At 31.2% G+C, this 24,819-nt stretch overlaps 4 protein-coding genes across 4 annotated transcripts; 1 reads left to right on the top strand and 3 right to left on the bottom strand.

Moving 5' to 3' along the window:
* Positions 1-844: 844 nt before the first annotated feature.
* On the bottom strand, positions 845-2,587 carry LOC119610480 (60S ribosomal protein L35a). The gene is made up of 4 exons (XM_037965716.1): positions 2,509-2,587; positions 1,941-2,159; positions 1,638-1,865; positions 845-970 (listed from the first exon to the last, which is right to left on the bottom strand). Exons 2-4 carry the CDS (start codon positions 2,151-2,153, stop codon positions 947-949), a joined length of 465 nt encoding a protein of 154 aa, XP_037821644.1. The 5' UTR covers positions 2,154-2,159; positions 2,509-2,587; the 3' UTR covers positions 845-946.
* An 841-nt stretch (positions 2,588-3,428) lies between these two features.
* LOC119610479 (otefin) lies at positions 3,429-5,014 on the top strand. The gene has a single exon (XM_037965715.1). It carries the CDS (start codon positions 3,670-3,672, stop codon positions 4,933-4,935), a length of 1,266 nt encoding a protein of 421 aa, XP_037821643.1. The 5' UTR covers positions 3,429-3,669; the 3' UTR covers positions 4,936-5,014.
* Positions 5,015-6,334: 1,320 nt separating this feature from the next.
* On the bottom strand, positions 6,335-9,706 carry LOC119610476 (dnaJ homolog subfamily C member 3). Its single transcript, XM_037965711.1, has 4 exons — positions 9,116-9,706; positions 8,733-8,846; positions 8,462-8,661; positions 6,335-8,164 (listed from the first exon to the last, which is right to left on the bottom strand). Exons 1-4 carry the CDS (start codon positions 9,207-9,209, stop codon positions 7,076-7,078), a joined length of 1,497 nt encoding a protein of 498 aa, XP_037821639.1. The 5' UTR covers positions 9,210-9,706; the 3' UTR covers positions 6,335-7,075.
* Positions 9,707-10,717: 1,011 nt separating this feature from the next.
* On the bottom strand, positions 10,718-23,273 carry LOC119610481 (zinc finger protein 436-like). Its single transcript, XM_037965717.1, has 8 exons — positions 22,660-23,273; positions 16,637-17,009; positions 15,299-16,270; positions 14,173-14,259; positions 13,701-14,010; positions 13,468-13,628; positions 13,254-13,403; positions 10,718-11,413 (listed from the first exon to the last, which is right to left on the bottom strand). The coding sequence occupies exons 1-8, from the start codon at positions 22,789-22,791 to the stop codon at positions 11,289-11,291; spliced, it is 2,310 nt and encodes a 769-aa protein (XP_037821645.1). The 5' UTR covers positions 22,792-23,273; the 3' UTR covers positions 10,718-11,288.
* Between the last annotated feature and the right edge of the window lie 1,546 nt (positions 23,274-24,819).

Here is a 24,819-nt window from a genome sequence, read left to right as displayed (position 1 = left end):
TCGTAAGAAAAAAAGAAGCAATTCAATTTCAATGTTTTAGGTTTGTATGTATTCTGCATTACGATCGTACCTGCATTTTTGAATGTTGTGATTTTAATGACGGAACGACAATTCGAAATACATAATACTAATGTTGCCAAACGGTATCAATCTTCGGCCCTATTGCACACTCTCTTATCTACCGGAGACACACAAACATCTAATTTTGATGAAAACGTTATCTAATTAATTCGCAAAACAAGTTTTTAAAAACGACCTGTTCTATAATAGAATATTTTTTACTTTTCTCTTGTTTTACTACTTTTACTAGAAATGTATTCAAACAAACCTATATTTTATTAACTCGTTGAAAACATTTAATGAAATTTTCCCAAAAAAGAACATCCGTACAATAGTTTCAAAAATATTTTTCTTTTCCAATATATGAATGTTTTTTAGTAAAATTTAAGCCATTGTGAAGAGGTTTTCTAACAGTAAACACTTAACGTTGCCAACTTTCTTAAAGCAGCAGCATTGCCAGAGCAAAGGCCAAACTGTAGTTATTGCCATAACACTGTTTCCAAGATATTTAAAGATGCAAAATTTCAAGTGGGAATGACATTTTTGAAAAATTTATTACAAAAAGAATGCAACATTAACTTTGGGAGTGCATCACATTTTGGAAGTGTTGCCGTTAAATTTGATATATTAATGTCACTTGTAAATATGAACTATTTAACTGACAGTTTTGAAATATGATATAAAATTTACCAAGTACTTTGATATATTTTTTTTTAATTCTTTACCAAACAGTAGCTTGTAATAATAAAAGTTTGTATATTATCGCTAAAATAAATAACACTTGTTTTTAAACGTAATGGGATTTAAATTTGTTGTTTTATTAGTTTAAAAAAAGTTGGGTTTTTTTCTTCTTTACATTAAGGTCAAAAATAAGTTATAAAACAACTTAAATTCTGGATGGGTACAACATCTGCAAAGAAAAAAAACATAAATTAATTAAAAATTTATTAAAAAATAACAAAATTTGAAAGTATGTATTTAATAACTTCCAAGGAAAACACAAAAAACTTTCAGATTTTCTTAAAAAATCGATTCCAAAAATTATTAAATTATTCAGAAATAGTTTAGAAAATAGAAATGTCTACAAAAATTCTCAAAATTCTTGTTAAAAAAAAAACAGTTTTTATAAAAAAAAAAAAAAAAAATAAAAATGATAAAAAAATTTAAAAATTCAGAATGTTTAGTATAGGAAATATGAGGATGTGTATCACTTTGTTAAAAATGTAAACAGAATAGTTGAATTCTCAAGACATGTGCCGTTACATGTTTTTATCAATCAGCTGTTCATTATTTAATAAAAACAAAAATCAGGAAAGTTAAATTTCAGTTTCTTAACTTTAAAAACAACGGTATTGGTCTCATTGAACTGTCCTTGGCAATTTTTTCGAAGAAACACTTTCATTATAAGCATTTTAAAGGAATTTCAAATGAAATTGAACAATTTTAAAGATTTCGAAGTCCAATTTGACTTGCAATCTGATAAGAAATCCACATGTTTTGAATTTAACTAGCACTATTAACATTCCTTGGATTAAAAGCAAATTTTAGTCCTTATCCTTTAAAACTTATATACTTACAATGCGAATACGGTGACCCATAGCGTGACCAGGTAAATTTCTGTTGAAACGAGCACGTACACAACCGCTGTTGCCATGCAAGCGAGTTACTTTACCCCAAACAGCACGGACGCGGGTCTTGCGTTCTGGATGTTGTGGTACACACTTCTTGGTTTCAGCTTTGTAAACATAAACACAACGTTTGCCAATGTAGAATTGACCGTGTTCCTTTCTGCGGGCACCTTCAATCTATTAAACACAAAAAAACGAAAATTTAATATTTTATTTTCAACCACATTCCTAAAAAACATTCCCAATATTTACCTTCAAGATAGCTTGGTTTTCGTGTTGATTTCTCAAACCACGTTTGTAGCCAGTGAATACAGCCTTGGCAAACAAACGACCATGACGCTTGTATTTGGCAGCGGATTTAACATCAGCAGCCTTTTCGGTCTTGGCAGCCTTAACGGCTTTGGTGGCTTTAGCCTTGGGTGCCTTGGCGGCAGCAGCAGCAGGGGCAGCTTGTGTGTCAGCCATAGTTAACTAAACAAAACACAACAAAAATAATCCATTATTAATTTCTTCTAACCAAAGTATTCATCAACTAGCGCTAGTAATTTTTTTAAACATAACACTTAAATATGTAAACATTGCTTTAATTTTTCTTTATCTTTATTTTAATTCTTATTCACAACATATTCTTTTTATAAGTTACTATTATTTTTATCTTCAAACATCTGCCATATTTTCTCTAATAAACACTTTAAATTAATTAATTACAATAGTTGGTAGCATAAATTATGGTTTGCATTATTAATTTAGTTAAATTTAAAGCATTATTTAGCATATTTTTATTATTTTTTATAGAAATTCACAAAAATCGCGTACGTACCGGAAACTTGACAAATGGCGAAAGAGAGAAGGCATGACAGAAATGTCATTTCATAAATTTGACAGTGAACATAGTGAACGTAGCGCCCTCAAGTGACAAAAATAGTTGATGTTTCACTAAAACAGGGTTGTTTAAAAGTAATATGGAAAAAAGAAAACAACCAGTTGATTTACATGGAAATTTATTTTATTATTTAAAAAATTTCAATTATTACAAATTTAATTTAAATAAAATCGTTAATTAATATTAATAGTATAAGTTATATATAGGATATAACATCTTTTAGAAAAAATAAAAAGTATTTTTTTATTAAAGTTTTTTCTTATTGGATTTTTGTTTATTTAAAAAAAAATATTCTTATTACCACCACAAATACTGATTTTCAATAAAATACAATAAACCCTTCTCATGTTTAATAAAAAGCTTCCTAAAAGAACTTTTTTTAATAAAAATCTTCTACAAAGACATATTTTCAATAAAAAGCTTTTATAAAGGAAATCTTTGAAGAAAAAGTTTCTAGAAAGTCTTTCAACAAAAAGTTTTCTAATAAAGATTTTCACAAGTTAAGCTATCTTCTTAAAAATATTATAAACTTCTAACAAAGCTTTATTATGAAATTCTATAAATTCATATACTAGATACTAAATATTATTCAAAGAAAATATATTTTTCGAATTTATGTTTGAAAAACAACAAAAAATAACTAAATAATAATAAAACAATAAAAAAAATTACTGTCATCTGATATTAACTTAAATAACGCATGAAGTAAACGTACTCATTGTGTTCATAACCGTTTAAAACTGTATATTTATATTAAGCTGTCAATCAACAAATAAATATTTGTCGTGTAAACATACATGATTACTTTTACCAATATGGCATCTCTATTATATGATTATTGCTCTTTCGCTCTCTCACCCATACAACTCTGTGTTTATTCGCTTACATTTTTTGTTGCCAAAATTTTTGAAATTCATTCCAGTTGCTTGCATTGAAAAAACAACGTATAAAACCAGAAATTCTTGTAGAAAAAATATATAAAAATAGTGTGACGTATGTTTTATGTTCTGAAAAAGTGTTTATGTGAAAAATAACTTAAATAACTACTACCGTTCAAATTTTGTCAAACAATTAAAAACTTTTGCAAAAAATTTCACAATGGCGGAATTGGAAGCACTCAGCAACAAAGAATTAAGACAAAAATGCATTGAATTTGGCATGCCCAATGTGCCAGTGACCGATTCGAGTCGCAAAATTCTTATCAGACGTCTAGAGGCGGTAATGTCGGGCAAACCAATTGCCACCACGCCGGCTAAAACGAATCGTCGAGAAACAATGCATGTTTCCAAACCATCCGAAGTGGCGTCATCACCCAAAATAACTATTAATAATAATAATGCGACAACAAAACCAGCGGCTGCAGCCAGTAGACCTTCACGACGCACTATAGCGGCTACCGAAAGACATGTTACCACCACTACCACGGTTAGTGAACCAGAATATTCAGATGTTTCCCCTGATAGGGTAGAGCTGGAACCTATAAGAGCTAAAACTAAGACACCAGAAAAGCCAGCTGCCAATCTTTATCCAAAATTGCCGGCTAAAGAGCCCTCGCCTAAGCCGCAACACTTAAGTAAAACGGGTGTTGTTACCACTTCTTATGTGCAGGAGACTACACCAATTAATAAGACTTATGTAGAGCCAGAGGAAATTGATTTGGTGGAGGAGGAGGATTTTGTAGTACAAGAAGAGCCGGTTAAGAAAACCGTGGTGAGCAGTGCTCCCAAACTCAGCTATGTGCCAGTGTCCGAACCCAAGGTCACTACCACTGCACCTTTGGCTGCAAGTCTCAGTTCCAGTACACGTTATAGTTCTATGGATTCCTATAGCTACAATAAAAAACACACTAATTATTTGTCTTCGACTAATGTACGCAAAAGTTATATACCACCCTCCAATGTTTACAATAAACCCTCTATAGGGTCACAATATGCTCAGTCCTATGAAGCTGAACTACAAGATGATGACGAAGACTATGAGGACGAGGAAGAAGAAGAAGTTGTTTTGGTAGAAGAATCACCCGTTAAGGAGCTAGAAACACCTTTTCTCAGTCAATTTGCTCGTAATTTGGAAACTCTTAAGGCCACCCCTTTACGTCAAACCATGGGACCCACCAAACTATCACCACCCAAATCATCTCTACGCAATCGTGATAATGCCTACTCACGACGCACTATAGGCACCCCCTCCAGCAACATTAATCCCAGGCGTACCCTGAAATCTACCCATCAGCCAGAGGACTCGGCATTTCGCCAATTCATTTTGGCCATGGAGGAGAAATATCATTTGAAACACTCTTTAATCTTAATCTCTATATTTATATTGGCCGTTTTCATTTATGTTTTCTTTATACAAAGTGTTTAATTTATGTCTTTTACGTATTTTTGTGAATTTAAAGACTATTTTTTTAAGTATTTCATAATCTCATACATATTTCACAAGAGTTTTGTTTTTTACTGTATTTTTGAAAATTTTGGTTTAATTTTTTTTTGCTAATTTTCTTGTCGATTTGTAATATTTTTGCTTTTGTGTGTATTTTTAAAAAAATCAACTAAAATGTTTATGTTTTAAGTATTTTTTTCAGTGATGCTTTTTTATATAAGAAATGTTAAACAAAATAAGAATTTCAAAATTATAATTTAAAGAAAAAAACTAAATAAAAAGATAAAAATAAAATCTAAAGGAAATTGTTGTTTTGATAAAAAAATATTAAAAGATTTTTAGAAAAGCTTTTTTATAAAAAGCTATATTAAAACGTTGTCATAAAAAGTTCTCTATTACAAAGTTTTATTAAATATATAAAAGCTTTTTCCATTATATGCTTTTTGATAAATTTTTCATAAAAAGCTTTTTCAAAAAAGTTTCTTTCATAAGAAGCTTTTTCAAAAAAGTTTCTTTCATAAGAAGCTTTTTCAAAAAAGTTTCTTTCATAAGAAGCTTTTTCAAAAAAGTTTCTTTCATACAATTTTTCGTAAAAACTAAAAGCTCTAAAAAGCTCTTTCATAAATGATTTTTTTTTCAATTAAAATAATTTTCATTAAAGCTTTTATCACTTTAACCAATTTTATAAAAAAATGTTTTTACAAAAATCTTTCTCATAAAATGTTTATTTGTTATTGTTTTCATTAAAATTGTTTTTTTATAAAACACTTTTCACAAAAGCTTTTTTCATAACATAAAAAATGGATTTTTTTCATCATAAAGATTTTTTCTAAAAGCTTTTTTTCGTTAAAAGGTGTTTGTTGTTTTTTGTTAATAAATTTCATTTTTAGAAAAAGCTTGTCTATATAAGTATTTTCTAAAAAGCTTAATAAAACGGTTTTTTTTAATGTTATTATAAAAAGCGTTTTCAAAATATTTTTTTAATAAAGTTTTTGAAAAGAAATAACTTTTACAAAAAAACTTTTTCATAAGAGCTTTTAAATTAAACTTTTTCATAAAAGCTTTTATACAAAACTTTTGCATGTTTTTTTAAAAAACTTTTTCATAAAAGCTTTTACAAAAAAATGTATAAAAGTTTTTTTTATAAAAGCTTTCAATATAAAAGCCATATTCATAAGCTTTTTCGCACATCATTCACTTTTCAAAAAGAGAACAAAAGATTATTGGAAAAACATTTTTTTCATAAGAGCTTTTTTGCAAAAATCTTTTTCAATTGTCTTAAAAAAGCTTTTTTTGAATTCTCGATAACACATTTTGCCTAAAAATCTCTTTGGTAAACGTTTTTTTAACATAAAATATAAAAAACCATAAAACTACATACTTTTAATAATTTCGTATTTTTCGTTTCTTTTATTATTCTTTTTTGTTGTTGTTATTGTTAATAATGATCGCCACTTATCAAGAGTCTAGTTTTTAATTTTGTTTTTTTTTTTTATTATTTATTCAGGATACAAAAACACAAAAAAGGCTGAACTTGTTATTCAATTTTATATTAATAAATTAGTTTTTTTTTTCATATATTTTTATTAAAAATAACCTACTATTTACAAAAGAAAAGAAAACAAAAACAAACAAAATTACAAGATTGAAAGAAAGAAAAAAAAAATAAACTAAAAGGAAAACTTGTTGATATGATTGATGGCAAATGGAGGTTTTATAACGAAGAAAAAAATAGGATAAATTAAAAACCTTCAAACTATTTAGACAGCAAGAAGAGCATTTAGTTAATTAACATTTTAAAAACTACAACTATACACAGTTCTTTATAGAAAAAATGAAGATAAAGCCAAACTGTTACGGTAATAAATGCTTAACATTTTTTGTTTGTTAAAAGTTTTTTTTTTCAAAGAAAAGGTCCTTTTGTAAATTTACCAAATATAAACTCCCAGAGTTTTGTTTACTATTTTAGTTTTGTTTTAGTTTTAGTGTTGTTGGTTTTGTTTTTTTAGAAAAAAGAATTAAGAATTTTACCTACATGACTATAATGAATTAACTTAGAATTTAAACAAACTTGACTACAAATTAAGCTTAAGATGCCTTTAATTATCTCTGCAAGTGTATGTTAGTTAAAATGGAACTTAAACTGGAACGGTGACCCGTGATGGAAGTGTTGGAAGGGACTGCCACCACGGAAACCATGACCACCTTGTTGGCCTTCAGGATCTAAAGGATCCTGGCCACTGTCGAATTGTCTACGTTTTTCGGGATCTGTTAGCACTTCTTTGGCGGCGGCTATGTCAATGAATTTCTTTTCGGCAATTTTCTTTTCATCACCCTTAAAGTTGTCGGGATGCCATTTTTGTGCTGCCTTACGATAGGCTTTGACAATTTCCTGTTTGCTGGCATTACGTTTAACACCCAAGATCTTATAGTAATCTCTGCGTTCCGCCTGTTTTTGCAGTCTTTTAGCTTTCTCCATGCCCTCTTTGGCTCTTTGTAGGTTTTCATCAAGACCCAAGGCCTCTTGGAAGTCATGTATGGCATCATCATACATTTCAGAGCCGAGATAAGCCTCGGCACGATCACAGTAAATTTGAGCATCACGCAAAATCTCTAAAGCATCATTGCAGTGACCCAATGATTTGGCATATTGTTCGTCGCGCATATAACATGTGCACAATAAACGTTTAGCCTCGTATATCACCATGGTTTCTTCTTTTTCATGTTTCAATGCTGCTTCCGCAGATGTTATACAGTCTTGATATTGTTTTTCATCACGTGCTGTCTCTGCACCCGACAAACCCTTCTCCACTTTTCTCAACTTCTTATAGAAGGGGAAACAGTCTTTGTGTTCTGGATCAAATTTCAAACATTCTCTGATTTCTTTCAATGCACTGGTAGCATGACCAATTTTATACAACAGCAAAGCCAGGTGATAGTAGCCCTCTGTACTGTCTTGTGATAGTTTGTTTACCGATCTTAAATCTGAAATGGCTGCTAAGAGATCATTGGTTTCAATATAGGCATCGGCACGTGCTTGACGGAATGTCACCGACCATGGTGATATTTCGAGTAGTTGTGTTAGCATTTGTATGGCATTACGATGATCACCGCGGTCAATAAGTTCCTGTACAATATCCCATTGTTCTTCGGCCGGTAAAATGCGCGAGTAACTGTCGTGGGCAACTTCATTGTAGGGTTCTTCTTCGAGCTGGAATTAGAAAAATTAATAATTTCATAAAAGTTTTTTCATTAAAAGACAAGACTATATTTGGGACTATAGACTACACTTTAGAATAGCGTAGACATTTAGACATAAATAAAACATTTCTAGAAATTTCTTTAAAACTCTGTTAATATGTATTAAGTTCTCTAAAAATTGGTGCTTCAGACAATAAGTGTTTTGTTTATTAAACAATTTCATATTATTGATAAAGATTTTTAACCTTACGCCCCCCCCCCCCCATAAAAAGTTTAATATTATAAGTAGCAAGAAAGGGAAACTTACCACAGCGGCAAAGTCCTCGGCAGCTTGATGATATTCGCCTGTTTTCATAAAAACAGTACCACGCTGTAAACGAGCTGCTGTGAAATCAGGTTTCAATTCCAAAACCCGACTAAAGTCCTGTATAGCAAAACGAGTCTTGCCCAAAGCCAAATAAACAGTACCACGTTTGAACAAAGTCAAATAGTTGGTGGGATCACCCTCTAAAATGAAACATAAATAGTAAATTATGGATGTAAAAACTAAATGCAAAATGTTAAGTAAACAAACTTACCCACAGCGGCATGGTAATGGGTCAAAGCATCACTTAATTGATTGTGTGCTAAAAATTGTTTACCCAATTCTAAATGGTTTTCTATATCGGCTGCGTTAGGCACTGATTCGGCACCTGTTTTCAAAAACAAAGAAAATAAAGTAAATATTTAAAGAAATCGTATGGCAATAATAACAGCAAAGTGCTAATTAAACAAAATCAACTGTAGCATGACAAATATTAAACATATTACTTCAAATTATCTTGTTATTTTAATTATTATAGAAAAAAACTAATAATAAAGTTCAAGGTCATGATGTTTGTGCTTCATGCATAATATTATTATAATTCAAAATATTTATTTTGCTTTTAGTAAATAAGTAACTAAAACATAGATCACTGACCTTCTAAAAATAGTTCCAATATTAGCAACAACAAACAGGCAGTCAATTTCTTTTCGCCCCCCAGGAGCATTAAATCCGGCAATGACACTACCATGGTTTCATACAGCTGATTTTTATAAACAATTTAACATTAATGAACAATTAATAAAATAAATTGTTAAATTCTAGAAATTCCTTGAGTCCACCACAGATTTCGTTTTGTTGTGCGTTTGTGTTAGCGTGGCAGGGCAGCAAAAAAAAACTTTTAACTTTCTATTACTTTTTTATCACTAAATTTTTGTTGCTATTCCTCCTCCCTGTTCTAATTTTCTTGCTTTTTTTTTTCTTCTCACACCTTTAAAGTATTTACAAAATTTTGTGTAATTTGATTGTTGTTTAAAAAATTTCTTTGTTTTTATTCTTTTGTTTTTTAGAATTTAAAGTGGTTTTTGTATTTTTATTATTTATATTAATGTGCACTGTAGGATATATTAATTAATAATGCAACGAAAAAAACTCTATTGCCGAAAATAGTTTGCTTTTTATGATTTCTTCATTTTCTTAATTTTCAAAACACTGACGTGTGTTCTATCGTTTGCTATCGTCTTTTATTCTACAGAGTTGTATTTAGTATGTGGTTTTTTCTGATTGGTCAATTTTGTTTTTGGTTGAAACAGAACAAAACATTTGACAGTTGTGTGTTATTTTAAAGCCAGGGTTGTATTTTGCTGGCAAAAACCGTTAAGTTGGGAGATGTGTTTAGTAGGCAATAGAATAAAAAGAAATTTAGAAATATTTATTTAATTTAACAAATTTTACATTATTTTATGATTTGAATAAGTATTAATGTTAATTGAAATAAAAACAATGAACATTAAATACTTTTTCATCATTTGCCGTCAAATCTTGTTATAAAAATCTCTAGAAACAATCAGTTTTAGGTTTTTGCAAAACTTAATACGAAGAACAGACTATAGATTAGATTTTAAAATTGACTATAAACTAGACTATAGACTGGACTATACAATAGACTAGACTTTAAATTAGACTATAGACTATACATTTGACTATGAACTAGACTACATTATAGGCTAGACTGTAGGCATAGACTAGAAATTATGGACTAGACAATTGAATAGACTATAAACTAGACTACAGGCTACACAATAGACTAGACTATAAAGTAGGCTATAAACTATATTAGGTTAGACTATAGGATAAGTTATAGAATTGACTACAGACTAGCCATTACACAATCCTATAGAATATACTATAAACTAAACTACAGGCTAGACCATAGAATGTAGTATAAATTTAGCAATAGACTAGACTTTAGACTAGGAACCCACCCTTAATTAATTTCAATAGGTGCAGCGAAGCACTCCGGACACGCTAGTAAAACATAAGTATACTAATTTTTTATTAATTTTGTTTTATTATTAATAGTTTGAAAGATTCAACAAAATATTGAGCTTATTAAAAACTTGTTATATTTAAAAAAATATAAAATTTAAAAAAATTTAAATAACCATTATAAGAGTTTACAATATTTTAGGATAAATGATATATTCTTACATATATAACTATAACAAATTAAATAAAGTTATTAAAAAACTTTTGAGGATATATATGGTTTCTAATATAGATTTTCCGCAGGAAAAAGTATTTTCATTTAAATTAATATAGTAATAGTAAATATTATTTAATTATTAAAATATTCAACTTAACAATTATTAAAGTAAAATGGTTTCACTATTTTTTTTTGTTGCTTTTCTTTTTCTTCTAATAAATGGACTTAATTTAAAGGCATTTAATTTGTGTGTGTATGAGTGACTTTCTACTTAGTTAATTAATTTTGTTAAAATGTTTAATTTTTTTGGCTTAAAACCTTTTTAAAGGCTTTTATAATAAATCTCTAAACATATGTCTTTTTTTGAATTTAAAACATTTCAAAATAAATGCAATTTTTTTAATAAATATATTTTGGTATTTGAGCTTATTTAATTTTTAGTTAAATATTTTGTGTGTTTTTAAACTTTCTAATGTTTAAAATCATAACTACTGGTCAATAAGTGCAGTTTAAAGTTAAAATTTTTAATATTTTGTGCAATTTGTGAAATGTTTATCTTTTTATAAAGTATTTCTTTCGTTTCAATTGTTGTATAATATTGTCTTAAAAGTATAAAATTTATTGCTAAGTAATCACAATATTGACCAAATCGTCCAATGGCAGCTCAATGTTAGTTTTATTTTTATTATTAGGATTTAAATTAGTAGCAGCAGCCACTTCTTCCTCGTCGTGCATTTTTTTCATATGCCCTGGAAGATTAAAAAATTTCTTTATTTCTATATAGAAATCCTTGGACAGGTAATTTTTTAAAGGAACGGACATAATTTTCCTATGAATCGTTGATCAAGATTGAAAAACATCATCCTTACAATCGAAGTAACTACATGTATTCTAATCTATAATCTATATTCTGGTCCAATCTATACTCTGGTCTAGTCTAGTCTATAGTCTAGTCTATAGTATAGTCTATAGTCTAGTCTATAGTCTAGTCTATAGTCTAGTCTATAGTCTAGTCTATAGTCTATCGTCTAGTCTATAGTCTAGTCTATAGTCTAGTCTATAGTCTAGTCTATAGTCTAGTCTATAGTCTAGTCTATAGTCTAGTCTATAGTCTAGTCTATAGTCTAGTCTATAGTCTAGTCTATAGTCTAGTCTATAGTCTAGTCTATAGTCTAGTCTATAGTCTAGTCTATAGTCTAGTCTATAGTCTAGTCTATAGTCTATAGTCTAGTCTATAGTCTAGTCTATAGTCTAGTCTATAGTCTAGTCTATAGTCTAGTCTATAGTCTAGTCTATAGTCTAGTCTATAGTCTAGTCTATAGTCTAGTCTATAGTCTAGTCTATAGTCTAGTCTATAGTCTAGTCTATAGTCTAGTCTATAGTCTAGTCTATAGTCTAGTCTATAGTCTAGTCTATAGTCTAGTCTAGTCTATAGTCTAGTCTATAGTCTAGTCTATAGTCTAGTCTATAGTCTAGTCTATAGTCTAGTCTATAGTCTAGTCTATAGTCTAGTCTATAGTCTAGTCTATAGTCTAGTCTATAGTCTAGTCTATAGTCTAGTCTATAGTCTAGTCTATAGTCTAGTCTATAGTCTAGTCTATAGTCTAGTCTATAGTCTAGTCTATAGTCTAGTCTATAGTCTAGTCTATAGTCTAGTCTATAGTCTAGTCTATAGTCTAGTCTATAGTCTAGTCTATAGTCTAGTCTATAGTCTAGTCTATAGTCTAGTCTATAGTCTAGTCTATAGTCTAGTCTATAGTCTAGTCTATAGTCTAGTCTATAGTCTAGTCTATAGTCTAGTCTATAGTCTAGTCTATAGTCTAGTCTATAGTCTAGTCTATAGTCTAGTCTATAGTCTAGTCTATAGTCTAGTCTATAGTCTAGTCTATAGTCTAGTCTATAGTCTAGTCTATAGTCTAGTCTATAGTCTAGTCTATAGTCTAGTCTATAGTCTAGTCTATAGTCTAGTCTATAGTCTAGTCTATAGTCTAGTCTATAGTCTAGTCTATAGTCTAGTCTATAGTCTAGTCTATAGTCTAGTCTATCTAGTCCATAGTCTAGTCTATAGTCTAGTCTATAGTCTAGTCTATAGTCTAGTCTATAGTCTATCTAGTCTAGTCCATAGTCTAGTCCATAGTCTAGTCTATAGTCTAGTCTATAGTCTAGTCTATAGTCTAGTCCATAGTCTAGTCTATAGTTTAGTCTATAGTTTAGTCTATAGTCTAGTCTATAGTCTCTAGTCTATAGTCTAGTCTATAGTCTAGTCTATAGTCTAGTCTATAGTCTAGTCTATAGTCTAGTCTAGTCTATAGTCTAGTCTATAGTCTAGTCTAGTCTATAGTCTAGTCTATAGTCTAGTCTATAGTCTAGTCTATAGTCTAGTCTATAGTCTAGTCTATAGTCTAGTCTATAGTCTAGTCTATAGTCTAGTCTATAGTCTAGTCTATAGTCTAGTCTGTAGTCTAGTCTATAGTCTAGTCTATAGTCTAGTCTGTAGTCTAGTTTATAGTCTAATCTATAGTCTAGTTTATAGACTAGAACTTTTCCTAGAACCTGTAATCGATTTCTATTAGAGAAACACATACTTACATTTAAACTTAATATGTGTAACAAAACTTTCACTGCATAAATCACATTTGTAATAGGTTTTACCACTGTGTATACGTTCGTGTAAACGCAAAGACTTTTCGAAGAGATATGATCGGCCGCAGGTGGTGCAAGTAAAGTTCTTTTCTAAAACTATTTGAAAAAAAAAAACACTTTAAAATATCAATTGCAATCAATATAAACTCCAAACAAATACCTTCATGACTTCGACGATGTTGCGTTAAGACATATTTCAAAGCGAAACCCTTGCCGCACACATCACAGATATTGGGCTTTTCGGAGGAATGTGTTTTCAAATGCCACTTCATATCTTGCGAACGCTTAAAGCGTTTAGGACATTGCGGGCAGGCATGAGGTCTATATAGTTTAGGGGGAAAAACACAAACACACACTTAAATTATTTTATATTATCTATTCTCTTTAAATTACCGTCCCTCCGTGGAGTGCACAGCCATGTGTCTTTCTAAAGCTGATTTCATATTGAAACGTTTATCACATTTTTCACATTGAAATATACCCGTAAAGCTTTTTGGTTTCTTATTCATTATAACACGTTTATTATTGGAGATTTTAACGGCTCCCTTATTTTCCTTGTGATCTTCCATCATATGATCCTTTAGTTCCTGTTCGTGATCGTAACGTTTGTGACACAGCATACATTCGGTTTTTTCGATCAACGTAAGATTATCCAAATGATATTCGAGCATGTGTAGACGTTTTTCGAAATATGATGTGAAAACTGGAAATGGAATTGAAGGAAGAGTAGATCAATTTAAGAGAGAGTTTTTTTTAGTAAACATCTCAGCATATGAGAGTTTATTTTAAGAAAACTTCTCTGCCATGAAAATTTCTAATATGCTGAGCAAAAAGTGAATGTCTTGATTAATGTTGGAATCCTTACCTTCTGTACATCGGGCACATTTGTAGGGCTTTTCACCACCATGTTGTCGATAGATATGCCATCTAAGTGTTTTCAAATGAAAGAAATCTTAAGAAGAATAATAATCGTTACACATAGTTGTAATTCTTTTACTAAAATCTTTACATAATTTGCTAAAATATTGAAAATAATTAAAGATCGATGAAATATTCTTAACGCTGAATTAAAACACAATACATTTTAAAATCGGAGTCGAATTTCAAGTTCTTAGTAGTTAATTCATAGTATAATTTTTAGTTCATTTGCCCGAACTGATTGTCTTGAAGTTGCCTACACCACTTTGCAGAGTTTATTCTGAAAGTTTATTCTAAACATGATTTTTCTCCCAAATATATCGAAATAGTCTAGTCTACAGTCTAGTCTGTAGTCTAGTCTATAGTCTAGTCTTCTCTGGTCTGGTATGGTATGGTCTGGTCTGGTCTGGTCTGGTCTGGTCTGGTCTGGCCTGGTCAAGTCTAGTCTATAGTCAAGTCTAGTCTAGTCTATTCTATTCTAATCTATAGTCTTGTCTATAGTCTAGTCTTTAGTCTAGTCTACAGTCTAGTCTATAGTCTAGTCTATAGTCTAGTCTATAGTCTAGTCTATAGTCTAGTCTATAGTCTAGTCTATAGTCTAGTCTATAGTCTAGTCTATAGTCTAGTCTATAGTCTAGTCTATAGTCTAGTCTATAGTCTAGTCTATAGTCTAGTCTATAGTCTAGTCTATAGTATAGTCTATAGTCTAGTCTATAGTCTAGTCTATAGTCTAGTCTATAGTCTATAGTTTAGTTTATAGTCCAGTCTACAGTCTAGTCTATAGTCTACTCTTTAGTCTAGCCTATAGTCTACTCTATAGTCTAGTCTATATTCTACTCTACAGTCTAGTCTATAGTGTAGCCTATAGTCTAGTCTATAGTCTAGTCTATAGTCTAGTCTATAGTCTAGTCTATGGTCTAGTCTATAGTCTAGTCTATAGTCTAGTCTATAGTCTAGTCTATAGTTTAGTCTATAGTCTAGTCTATAGTCTAGTCTATAGTCTAGTCTTCTCCAATGTCCAATTATTTTCAATATTTCAGCATTTTTATACTACCTCCTCCCTCCCGACTTACTTTTCCCACAAAACGAACAAACCTCCTGACTCCGATAGCCCGTATGAGTCTCCTCGTGACACTTCAAATGTCGCTGATTGATAAACAAACGATCACAGTAACTACACTTTAATTGCTCTTCCGGATTGTGCCATTTCATGTGATAATTTAAACTTTTACTCGAACAAAAACTCTTACCGCATAGGGTACAATCGAAATCGGTACCACTGTGATATTTTTCGACATGATTTTTTAAATTAAATTTATCGGCATATTTTTTACCACACGTTTGACATTCGTAAACCTTTTGACTGTGTTCATCCTTTAGGTGAGTGGTCCGTGAAGCGGCATCCATAAACATTTGCTGGCAATAGGGACAATTATAGGGTTGATCTGAACTGTGTAGTTTGGTTATATGAGCCAATAGATCTTGCTGGGTTAGAAAATTTTCCGTAGCATTATTTTTCCATTTATAACAGTATTTACATTCAAAGGTTATTTTTAAATCGTTCTCTAAAGGATCATCATCTTCTTGGTCCAGGGTCATAGTGATATTTGTAGTAGTTGGTATATTTTCCAAATCATTCAGCTCCTCTTCCTCCTCTTCCACTTCCGCTTGATGTTCTTCTTCGGTGATTTCTTCTATAATATCAAGTTCTTCGATTAGTTCTTCTATAAGATCATTTTCATCTAAATCGTTGGTATTTTCTGGTAGTATAGTTGTTTCGTTATTATTTAAATTAGTTGAAAGATTATTGCTAGAGACATCTTCTTCTCCCTCATGTGGAGTATTATTGCTGATATTATTGTTATAGTTGGTGTTATTATTAATATCTTCGTCTTCTTCTTCGACTACACTCTGATAAAAATTTGGTTTTATATTTTCGTTTTCTAAAACGGCAGTGTTTGATAATTTTGTTATGGTTCTAAATGAAACCTCGGTGTTGTCGTTAGGATTTAGATTTAAGATTTCACTTAATGTGGAGATATTTTCTGAACAAAAAAATGTATAATTATTAAAGTTTTTAACATTATTTTAAATTCAACTACGTATGTATATAAACAATTACAAATTTTTCAACCTGAGACCAAAGTGTACTATTTCTGAGACCAGATTTGGGTTCCTCTAGAAAAGTATACTTTCATCTCTGGATTTCATCTTTTTCCCAATTTTGTTTGCTTGTGTGATTATTTTTGGTCTAAAAGTTCACTGACCTACCTCTACAATAAAAACAAAACAAAAGGACTTTTAATTTTAATGTTTGTTGTTGTTGTTTTGTTTTCCTTTCGTATTATTGCGCTCATTTCCTTTTGATTTATTTCTATTATTTTTTTTTTTCACTACTCATATAAACTCACCATTGTTGTTATTGTTGTTCTTGTTATTGCTGCTACTATTACTGCTTGTTATGCTCTTTTCAGTTGTTGTCTCTAATGTGTGCTCAATTGACTTTAAGTGCACTGTTAGTACTTCTGCTGCTGATGTCGCTGCAGCTGCTGCTGCTGCAACTGCTCCTATCGGCTGTGTTGCTGTTTTTACATCATTATCCTGTTCATTAGCGAATCCCTCGAAAACTTCTTCATCCTGTATACTTTGTGTATCGATTTTATCGAATATATTGCTTAATATAGTTTGTGCCTCCAGGCATTGTAGGCGAAATGAGGAGACTGTGCAAAATTTTGAAAAACAATCGGTGCAGATTTTTTGTGGCAAACCATCGTTACACGAAATCTTTGTAATATATGGGGGGAGAGAGAGAGATATACGGTGGGTGGTAGTGGGCAAAATGTTGAAATACTTAATACAATCGAATTGTAAATAAAACAGTTATTTTTAGTTCAACAATGTTGTCAATGTAGTGATTTTGTATAATGAACACCCTAGACTAGAAAGTCTTTTTTGCATGAACAAACAAGATGGGAGGAATATTTGTAGCTTTTAAATGTAATATTTAAGCTAAAGTTATCTTTACTCCATAAATAAGCAAGTTTTTTTTCACTTTTTACTTACACCAGAGATATAAGCTTATAAAAGTTCTCGAAGATCTGCGAAATTCCAAGAACCGCAAACTATCAAGGACCGCAAACTATCACAGCAACTGAACGACTATCACAGAGCAACGACGACCTACAACACCTACTTTAAGATGTTCGGCATGAAATCATAGCTAAACTCTGTTGTTCATTACTTTTCCTAACGAACTAGATCACTAACTACAAACTAGTTTTAGAGTCGGCTTAGGAGCTCCTTCATGGAATTTTGTCGCAGTTGCAATGATAACGATGAAGAGGAAACGGCTTTCAAATTCTCTACGATTGCCTTGTGTTAGCTGTTACCCCTCGGGGGCATGTTACCTTGATAATAGTTCCTCATCTTGGAGTTATTGTAATCCCGGGGTAAAGAGGTGTAACCTCTAGCCTGCCGGAAATATGGACTGGATCAAATGTATAATCTGTCTTTCTTTAGAATAATTTGAGATGAGATCGAACCAGAAAACCTCATAATCTGGTACCATGGCAACCGGTAGCACGCAGGTAAGAGTTTCGGACTTTGTCTTGTCCGGATTAGTGGAGGGGAGCCTTTGGGAAGCAAGTGGTGACTGTGGTTTAAACGGAAATTAACGGGAAGAGAAAGTAGTTAATTTCCGTCGGGATATGTTCGGTGCCATTGCCGAGACATCAGATACCCCACAGAGGAGTGACATTGGGACTAAGAGTTGGAAATATATATATACTAGGGTGATCGACTCGATTTTTCAACCGGTTTTAAAACCGGTTTTTTCTGCTTTACCAGTGTCGGTTTTTTCTAAATGTTGATTTTTCGAATATCGAATAACCCGGTTTTTTCACTTTTTAAAAACCGGTTTCGAATACTTTTATTTGCTTTGTATTCAAAGATTATTTAAATGAAATTTTGAAGTAAATAATACAGCCCGTTTAAATTTAAAAATATTCGAGTCCAGGAACTAGGATATATTTTTCTAAAGCACCATTGGTTAAACTTTTTTGATTTTCCTAATTAATTAAAAAATTTTATTTGTAAAATTGATAACTGTTTAATAAAATTTTATTAATCTTAAGATTATATTCCAATTACAATAATTAATTTACCGCTGAAATATTATGGAAGTGTTGGAATGCCTATGAAAATTTCCTAAAAGGGCTTTAGAATAAGCTAGGATTACATAGTACCTTATGTTTAACAGAAGTGTCCACTTTTTTCCTAATTTTTTTTATATTAAAGAAATAATGTAAATCAGACGACTAGATCTAAAGTTATAATCTGTTAAACTGTTAAAAATCATTTCTGGCCAAGTTTTATTAATCAAATTTAATCATAAACATTAATTTCTTCAAATTAACATATATTTTTTTATTTATTATGAAAAACCGGTTAACCGGTTTTTTCTGAATTTGAAAAATATCAACCGGTTTTTTTGAAATGTCAACTATTCGAACTATTCGAAAATCGGTTTTTGGAAAATGTCGAATAATCGATCACCCTAATATATACACCCGTATACCTAGATTGATGATGTAGGATGTTGCTCCCTTTGGGTATATCGAATGAATGGGAAGTGATGGATGAAAGGTATCTTATACAAGTGATACCAATGTATGGTATGTTCAGGACTTACTCTATTAATACCAGATTTACCGCTGTGTGTTCTCTGTGAATAACAACAAGTCCTCGGCTTATTTGATGGATTCGTGATTCGGTCTACTTTCTCTAGGTGCTGTTGTCAACAGAGGCTATCTGCGTGTTTGTAAACGGAAGTGATGTTCTTGTATCTTGGAAGATAAGCAAAGGGGCGTGTAACAACCACAGTGTGGTGAGTCGTCTAATCAGCTTACCTTGTGGTTGAAAAAGTACCACCGTGAAATACGGCTGGTGTTCAGGTAAAGCACTTTGACTTCTTGTTCTAGATGTCAAGAGGAATATATTCCTTGGCTAATCTATATGCAAAACCTTGCTTAATTATGTGTATCCAGAATCAATGACCTATTAAGAAGACATTTCACTGCAGTAGGCTGGATCTAATGCTATATTAGTATTCACTGATCTTGTCAAAACGTACTCTTTACGACTCTACAGTGACAGTTTGCGCGTAGTAAACTACCACGTTAACCACCAACTCATGGAATTAGGGAAATGTATTCGACAATGAACAAGAAGTTAGCCAATTATATCCCAATGGAAGGCACATCTAGCATGAATTTACATGAAGCTTTTACTAAATTCATGTCATCAGATGAGCGAATGTATTTTGCTATGTTCAAGTCTTGAATCCTGTGGAAATTCTCGGAATTTTGACCATAACTTCCTAGTTGTAATACAAAACTGTTTATTTTCCATTGTTCTGAGAGTACATAAAACTTACATATATTCAGCGGAATTCCGCAAAAGTAGATACTGATCACTGTTTGACAATAAGGCGCCTGCATTTGACAGTACATCAGCAATATAGTTAGAAGTGGAATCCCCGTATGCTAGTAAGACTTTTGAGTGTCTCGCCATTCTGTTTAAGGATATCCAATATTCCTGGATCAGTATTAATGAGATGTACAGGCCTGTAGAGGATTTGATTATTTCAATATATCATTGGTATATCCAGTAATATCATATCCATTTTTCCACTCTTTTTTAATGGCTCATCTAATACGAGGCTTATCGAATATTGATTGAATGAATGGAATTAGAAATTCCGTAATGATTTAAATATTTATCAGTATGTTATAGGTTTTTTTTTAACATTGGGACCATGGCACAGTAGGAAATGGTAGAATAGAAACTGATCATAAATACTTTTTATAAAATGTTAAATTTTGACATAATTTTTTATTCATAGTAAAGCTAAGATATTGTGTAATATAGTATAAAAATATTGGAAAAATCCAACTGGCATAACTATCCTAAAATATTGATCAAATGTGAAGGATTTCAAATACAATATTTTTGTACTTTAAAATAGCCATATTTAAGGTCATTATTTTCGATGATATAGCATTTATCGGAAAATATTTTAATTAACATTAGATAGAGTATTTTGTTTAGATATTTATTAAGTCATAATCTTTAAAAAGATTATAAACTGCTCTTAATATTTGCATATTTTCTATTTAATGTTTTATTTATGTAGTATTAAGTTTTTGGTGGAGTATACGTTTTAAGCTCCCCTTGCCTCCGCGTTAAAATTAATATAAAATGAAAGCTTAATGTATTGTGTATTAAATTTAAAAATTTTATCAAATTTTATTTGCGGCGGTCTGCGGCTGCAGTCAGGGGAAATAAAAATCCTTTAGAATTCACAAATTTATTTTTAAAATTGAATACATATTGTATTTTATATATCGCTATCTATGGTATTTTAGTCCCATTTAATAAAGCCAATTCAGGAGAATGTTTGTTTCGTATTCAAATGTGCAATATCGGTCCACGTTTTCTCATAGTCCCCTTACAGTCCCGGAAAACAGTTTTAACAGTCATAACTGGTTTAGAAATACCAGTATAGCTTTGAAATTCCACATAAACAAGTTTTATATGAAGCAAAATCTCTCTACCAAATTTTACGAGGATAACGCCATAATTAATCCTACCCCCCCATATAAAGTCCCCTTTATAAAATGACTTTAACGCTCATTATTAGCTTAAAAATAGGAGTACAGCGACGAAATTCGACTTAAACAAGATTTGTACAAATTAAAATTTCTCTACAAAATTTTATAAAGATCGGTCTATAATTGACCCATACAAAGTCCCCTTCTGAAAATCACGACATAACTGGCCCTACCACACATATAAGGTCTCCTACAAAAAAATTACTTTACATCTCATTACTGGCTTAAATACGAGTACAGCTATAAAATTCAACTTAAACAAGATTTGTACGAGCCAAAATTTGTCTACAAAATTTTAAGAGGATCGGTAGATAATTGACCCTACCCTCTCAGGAAAACTTTTTTGAAATCAAAAAAAAGACATACATCACGATATATCTACTGAAGCTTTTTAAAGAACCTGAACATATCAATTATCTCAATGAGAAATAAATTTAAAAAAGTATACATACCCAGCAAAAACTCGGTAATTCTTGTACTTACATAACGACTTACTTATTAATGACTACTACTTACAGCCTGCATTACTTTTAAGTATACTAATAATGACTTACATATAGTCATATAATTAAGTACTTTATTTTGAGTTTTTCAACACGCAGAAAGCTTTTCTGTGAAAACCAATATTGGACACAATAAAATAACTAAGCATTGGTGTTTTAAGACAGCGAACTAAAAAACAAGAAGCCCGACCCATATTCTGTGTTTTAGTGTTTTTAAAACAAAACAACTTTTTATCTCTTTATTTATAAGTACTTATATAAGTAGTGACTTGTAAGAGAGCGTGGTAAGTACTCGCCTCCAATGTCATGACCGTGTTAAAATAATGAGTTAAAGTGATATTGAATAAGTAGTGAAAAGCGGATTTATTAGCTTTTAACTCATTACTTTTCAATATAAGTTTTTGCTGAGTATTGGTAGGTTTTTATTTATTCACAATTAATTTATATTTAGATAAAACTTATTCCCATATAAGTAGTTAATAATATCAATTGTTCATTAATTCATTACATTCGAAAAGAAATATTACCACAAAAGTTGTGTTCAAACTGTTGCAATAAAAATATTCAATTTCAAACATATATTACCAAGCAACCATTGAATTTTTGAAGCTCATATTAATATATATGATCAGAAATATTGTCAAAATTATTGGTGTCAAATTTAACTCATTTATCGCTAACAGATAAAAAGTTACAGATTTATGATCAGAAAACGACAAAAATTTCCCACTGTGCATGGGTTGTTTCTCAAAATGTTCACTCTCGGTAACTTTAGCAATTTACAGATTTTCTTTCTGCTAAATATGTTTATCTTCTAAACTAACTTACGCTAATAAGACTTTTGAGTGTCTCGCCATTCTGTTTAGGGATGCTAAGTATTCCTGACCAGTACTAATGAGATGTATACGACTATGGAGGATTTGATTGCTTCACTTAAGCTCTAGAACCGTGAAGGTTTAGGTCTGCAATTTTTGGAACTATTTTGGAAATCGAACTCGAATCAAATTGATGGCTATCATAGTAATTTCATACCAAATTAAGCTCGAATAAAGCATTGTCGGTTATGTACAATCAGACTATTTTCCTGGGAGTTTGATATTTAGTGCAGGGTCAAGATGGGCTATATTTGTAATTTTTACTTTTTTCATGATTAATGATAAATTTAAATCGCCAATCACTACTATTGACAACACTGTTATAGTTAAATTAAAATACAGCTATTCCTAGACCATTTACAAAGAAAATAATAAATATAAATACCTTAATTTTCCAAGTACTTAACACCAAATGTATGCGTTCCGTTTCAAGTTGCCAACGAGGAGCATTAAATAAATCAAACCATTGGGTTTCATTATCAAAATCACATTTGGCACAAGTACGACAAGTCTCCATAATTATTGGATTTTTTTTCTTTTGGTATTAAATTCACATACACAACAGCAAACTTTCTAAAACTTTACACTTTTTTTCACTGAGATGAGTTTTTTTTTTAATAGAAAGTTTTGTTTGCCTATTTATTTAGCATCTCTTATAAGGTTTTCTCTTATTAGGCTCCAATTGGCAACTGATGTAACTGGCAGCTACTAGTTAATAAAAAAGTCCTTGTTTGTAATACACGAAAAATAAATGTTTTTTTTTTATTTTTTTGTATGCTTTTCTCCAAACTTTTGTCCCGTTTTCTTTTGCAAAGCTGCAAAGTAACAACAATTGTTTAACTTGTTTTTTTTTTCTGTCTAATACAATTTTTTGCTTATTATCCTTTTTACAAATCTACACACATACATATTTATATACAAAAACACATATTTTCTCGACCAGCATGTAGTAGTTGTAGTAGCACAGATTTTTCAGCTTGAAAGCCTCGGTCAAACTAATTTGCTTTGGTGTAGTTTATAATGGATTTAGTTCAAAAATTTTAGTTGAGTTTGTTCTTGCAATGTTGTCGTCGTTGCCATTTGCTCAGTGTTTGTGAGTTTGGAAAAGAAGAGTGCAAGAATTTTTCATGTTCACACACATCCTGCGGGAGCAGCAAGAAAAAAAAAACAAACCCCCAATTCAGTCACTGAGTTGTGGGGTTGGTTGGATACATACACTTTCACATTTTAACGCATATTCGCACACACAATATCCCAGCAGATCGGCGGGACAGTACCGAAATAGCTTTTTAACCTACCACTTCAGGTTTCCCTCAGCCACCGGTTACCCTGATGATTAGGAATTCAAGGAATTCAATCGTCACTCCATAGTTTTCCAAGAGAGTAGTCAGAATGCTAGTCCTAAGGCGTCAATGCGTGGCAATTAACATATTAGCTGAAGTTTGTTTTCCAAGTGTCCTTTCTCTAGATTACTTCAGGACTGTAAAGTGACGAATCAATCCACTCTCGCTTGCAAAGGACAAAACTGAAGTGGCAACTGACTCCAATCTTATTTACAAAACTCATGATATTCCTGACGAATTAGAGCCAAACAGGTAGTAAGACGTTAATGGAAATGACTGTCTTTATCGGATGCATTGACTCATTGTCGAACTACTGGGTTACGATGTTAACGTATACAAACAAATCTCTTTATACACTTAACCGACGACCTTCATAATATTTTCAGTTTTCCCTACATTTTCATTACACAAATACACACACACACACACACTGCCAACGACACTCAAACACAAAGGACTACTCGGTCGACGTTGATAGTAGTTTCATTTCAAGTCAAATGGAATACAAGTGTTTTTCCCTTTTTAGTATTTTTTGCAGTTTTTGTTGTTGCACAATTATTAGAAGGGGTTAAAAACCTGGCACCTTGTGTTTATATTTTTTTCTTTTTATTTATTTTTATTGCGAATGTATTATTTTTCAGTAGCACACTTTATTTCTGACTATTGTAATGTCGTCCTAGTCTTTGTCATCGTTGTTGTTTGGCAAAATCTCAGCTGGTTTTCTTACGCCTGTCAGTGTTTATTGTAGTTGTTTTTGTTTGTTTGTTTTGCTTTCTACTGACAAAAAGGAGCAGCTTTAATTCCTTTTTGTTTACATTTTTCAAGATGTTTTTGTGAATTTTTGATTTTGCGCAGTCCGTCCCTTGGCTCAGTTTTATGTGGCACAGAGCAAAACAACTGCAGCAATATAGCCACTTCGTAGTAAAACAAGCTAGAAAAAAAATGCGCCAATTATTTTATTTATTTACATTAAAGAATTTTAATCATAATGTCATCATAAGTTGTTGACATTATAGATTTTTATTGTATTATCTTGCAGCGTTAAAAGTGAAGGCATTTTTCGAGTGTATTTGTTGAAGGTGGTGCACAGTGGTCTTGGTTGCTGAAAAATTTATTATTTGTTGACATTTCAGGTTAATATTGTTGTTAACCGCAATCGGAAAGAGCTGAAAGGGTACGTTTCTGGTTTAGTTCCATCACAA

This window comes from Lucilia sericata, unplaced genomic scaffold (assembly GCF_015586225.1).
Source record: "Lucilia sericata isolate MDLA Ls3-8-SP2 unplaced genomic scaffold, ASM1558622v1 Contig001207F_arrow, whole genome shotgun sequence".
Lineage (NCBI taxonomy): Eukaryota > Metazoa > Arthropoda > Insecta > Diptera > Calliphoridae > Lucilia > Lucilia sericata.
Note: the sequence above shows the minus strand (reverse complement) of the source record. Positions and strands in the feature narration are given on the sequence as shown.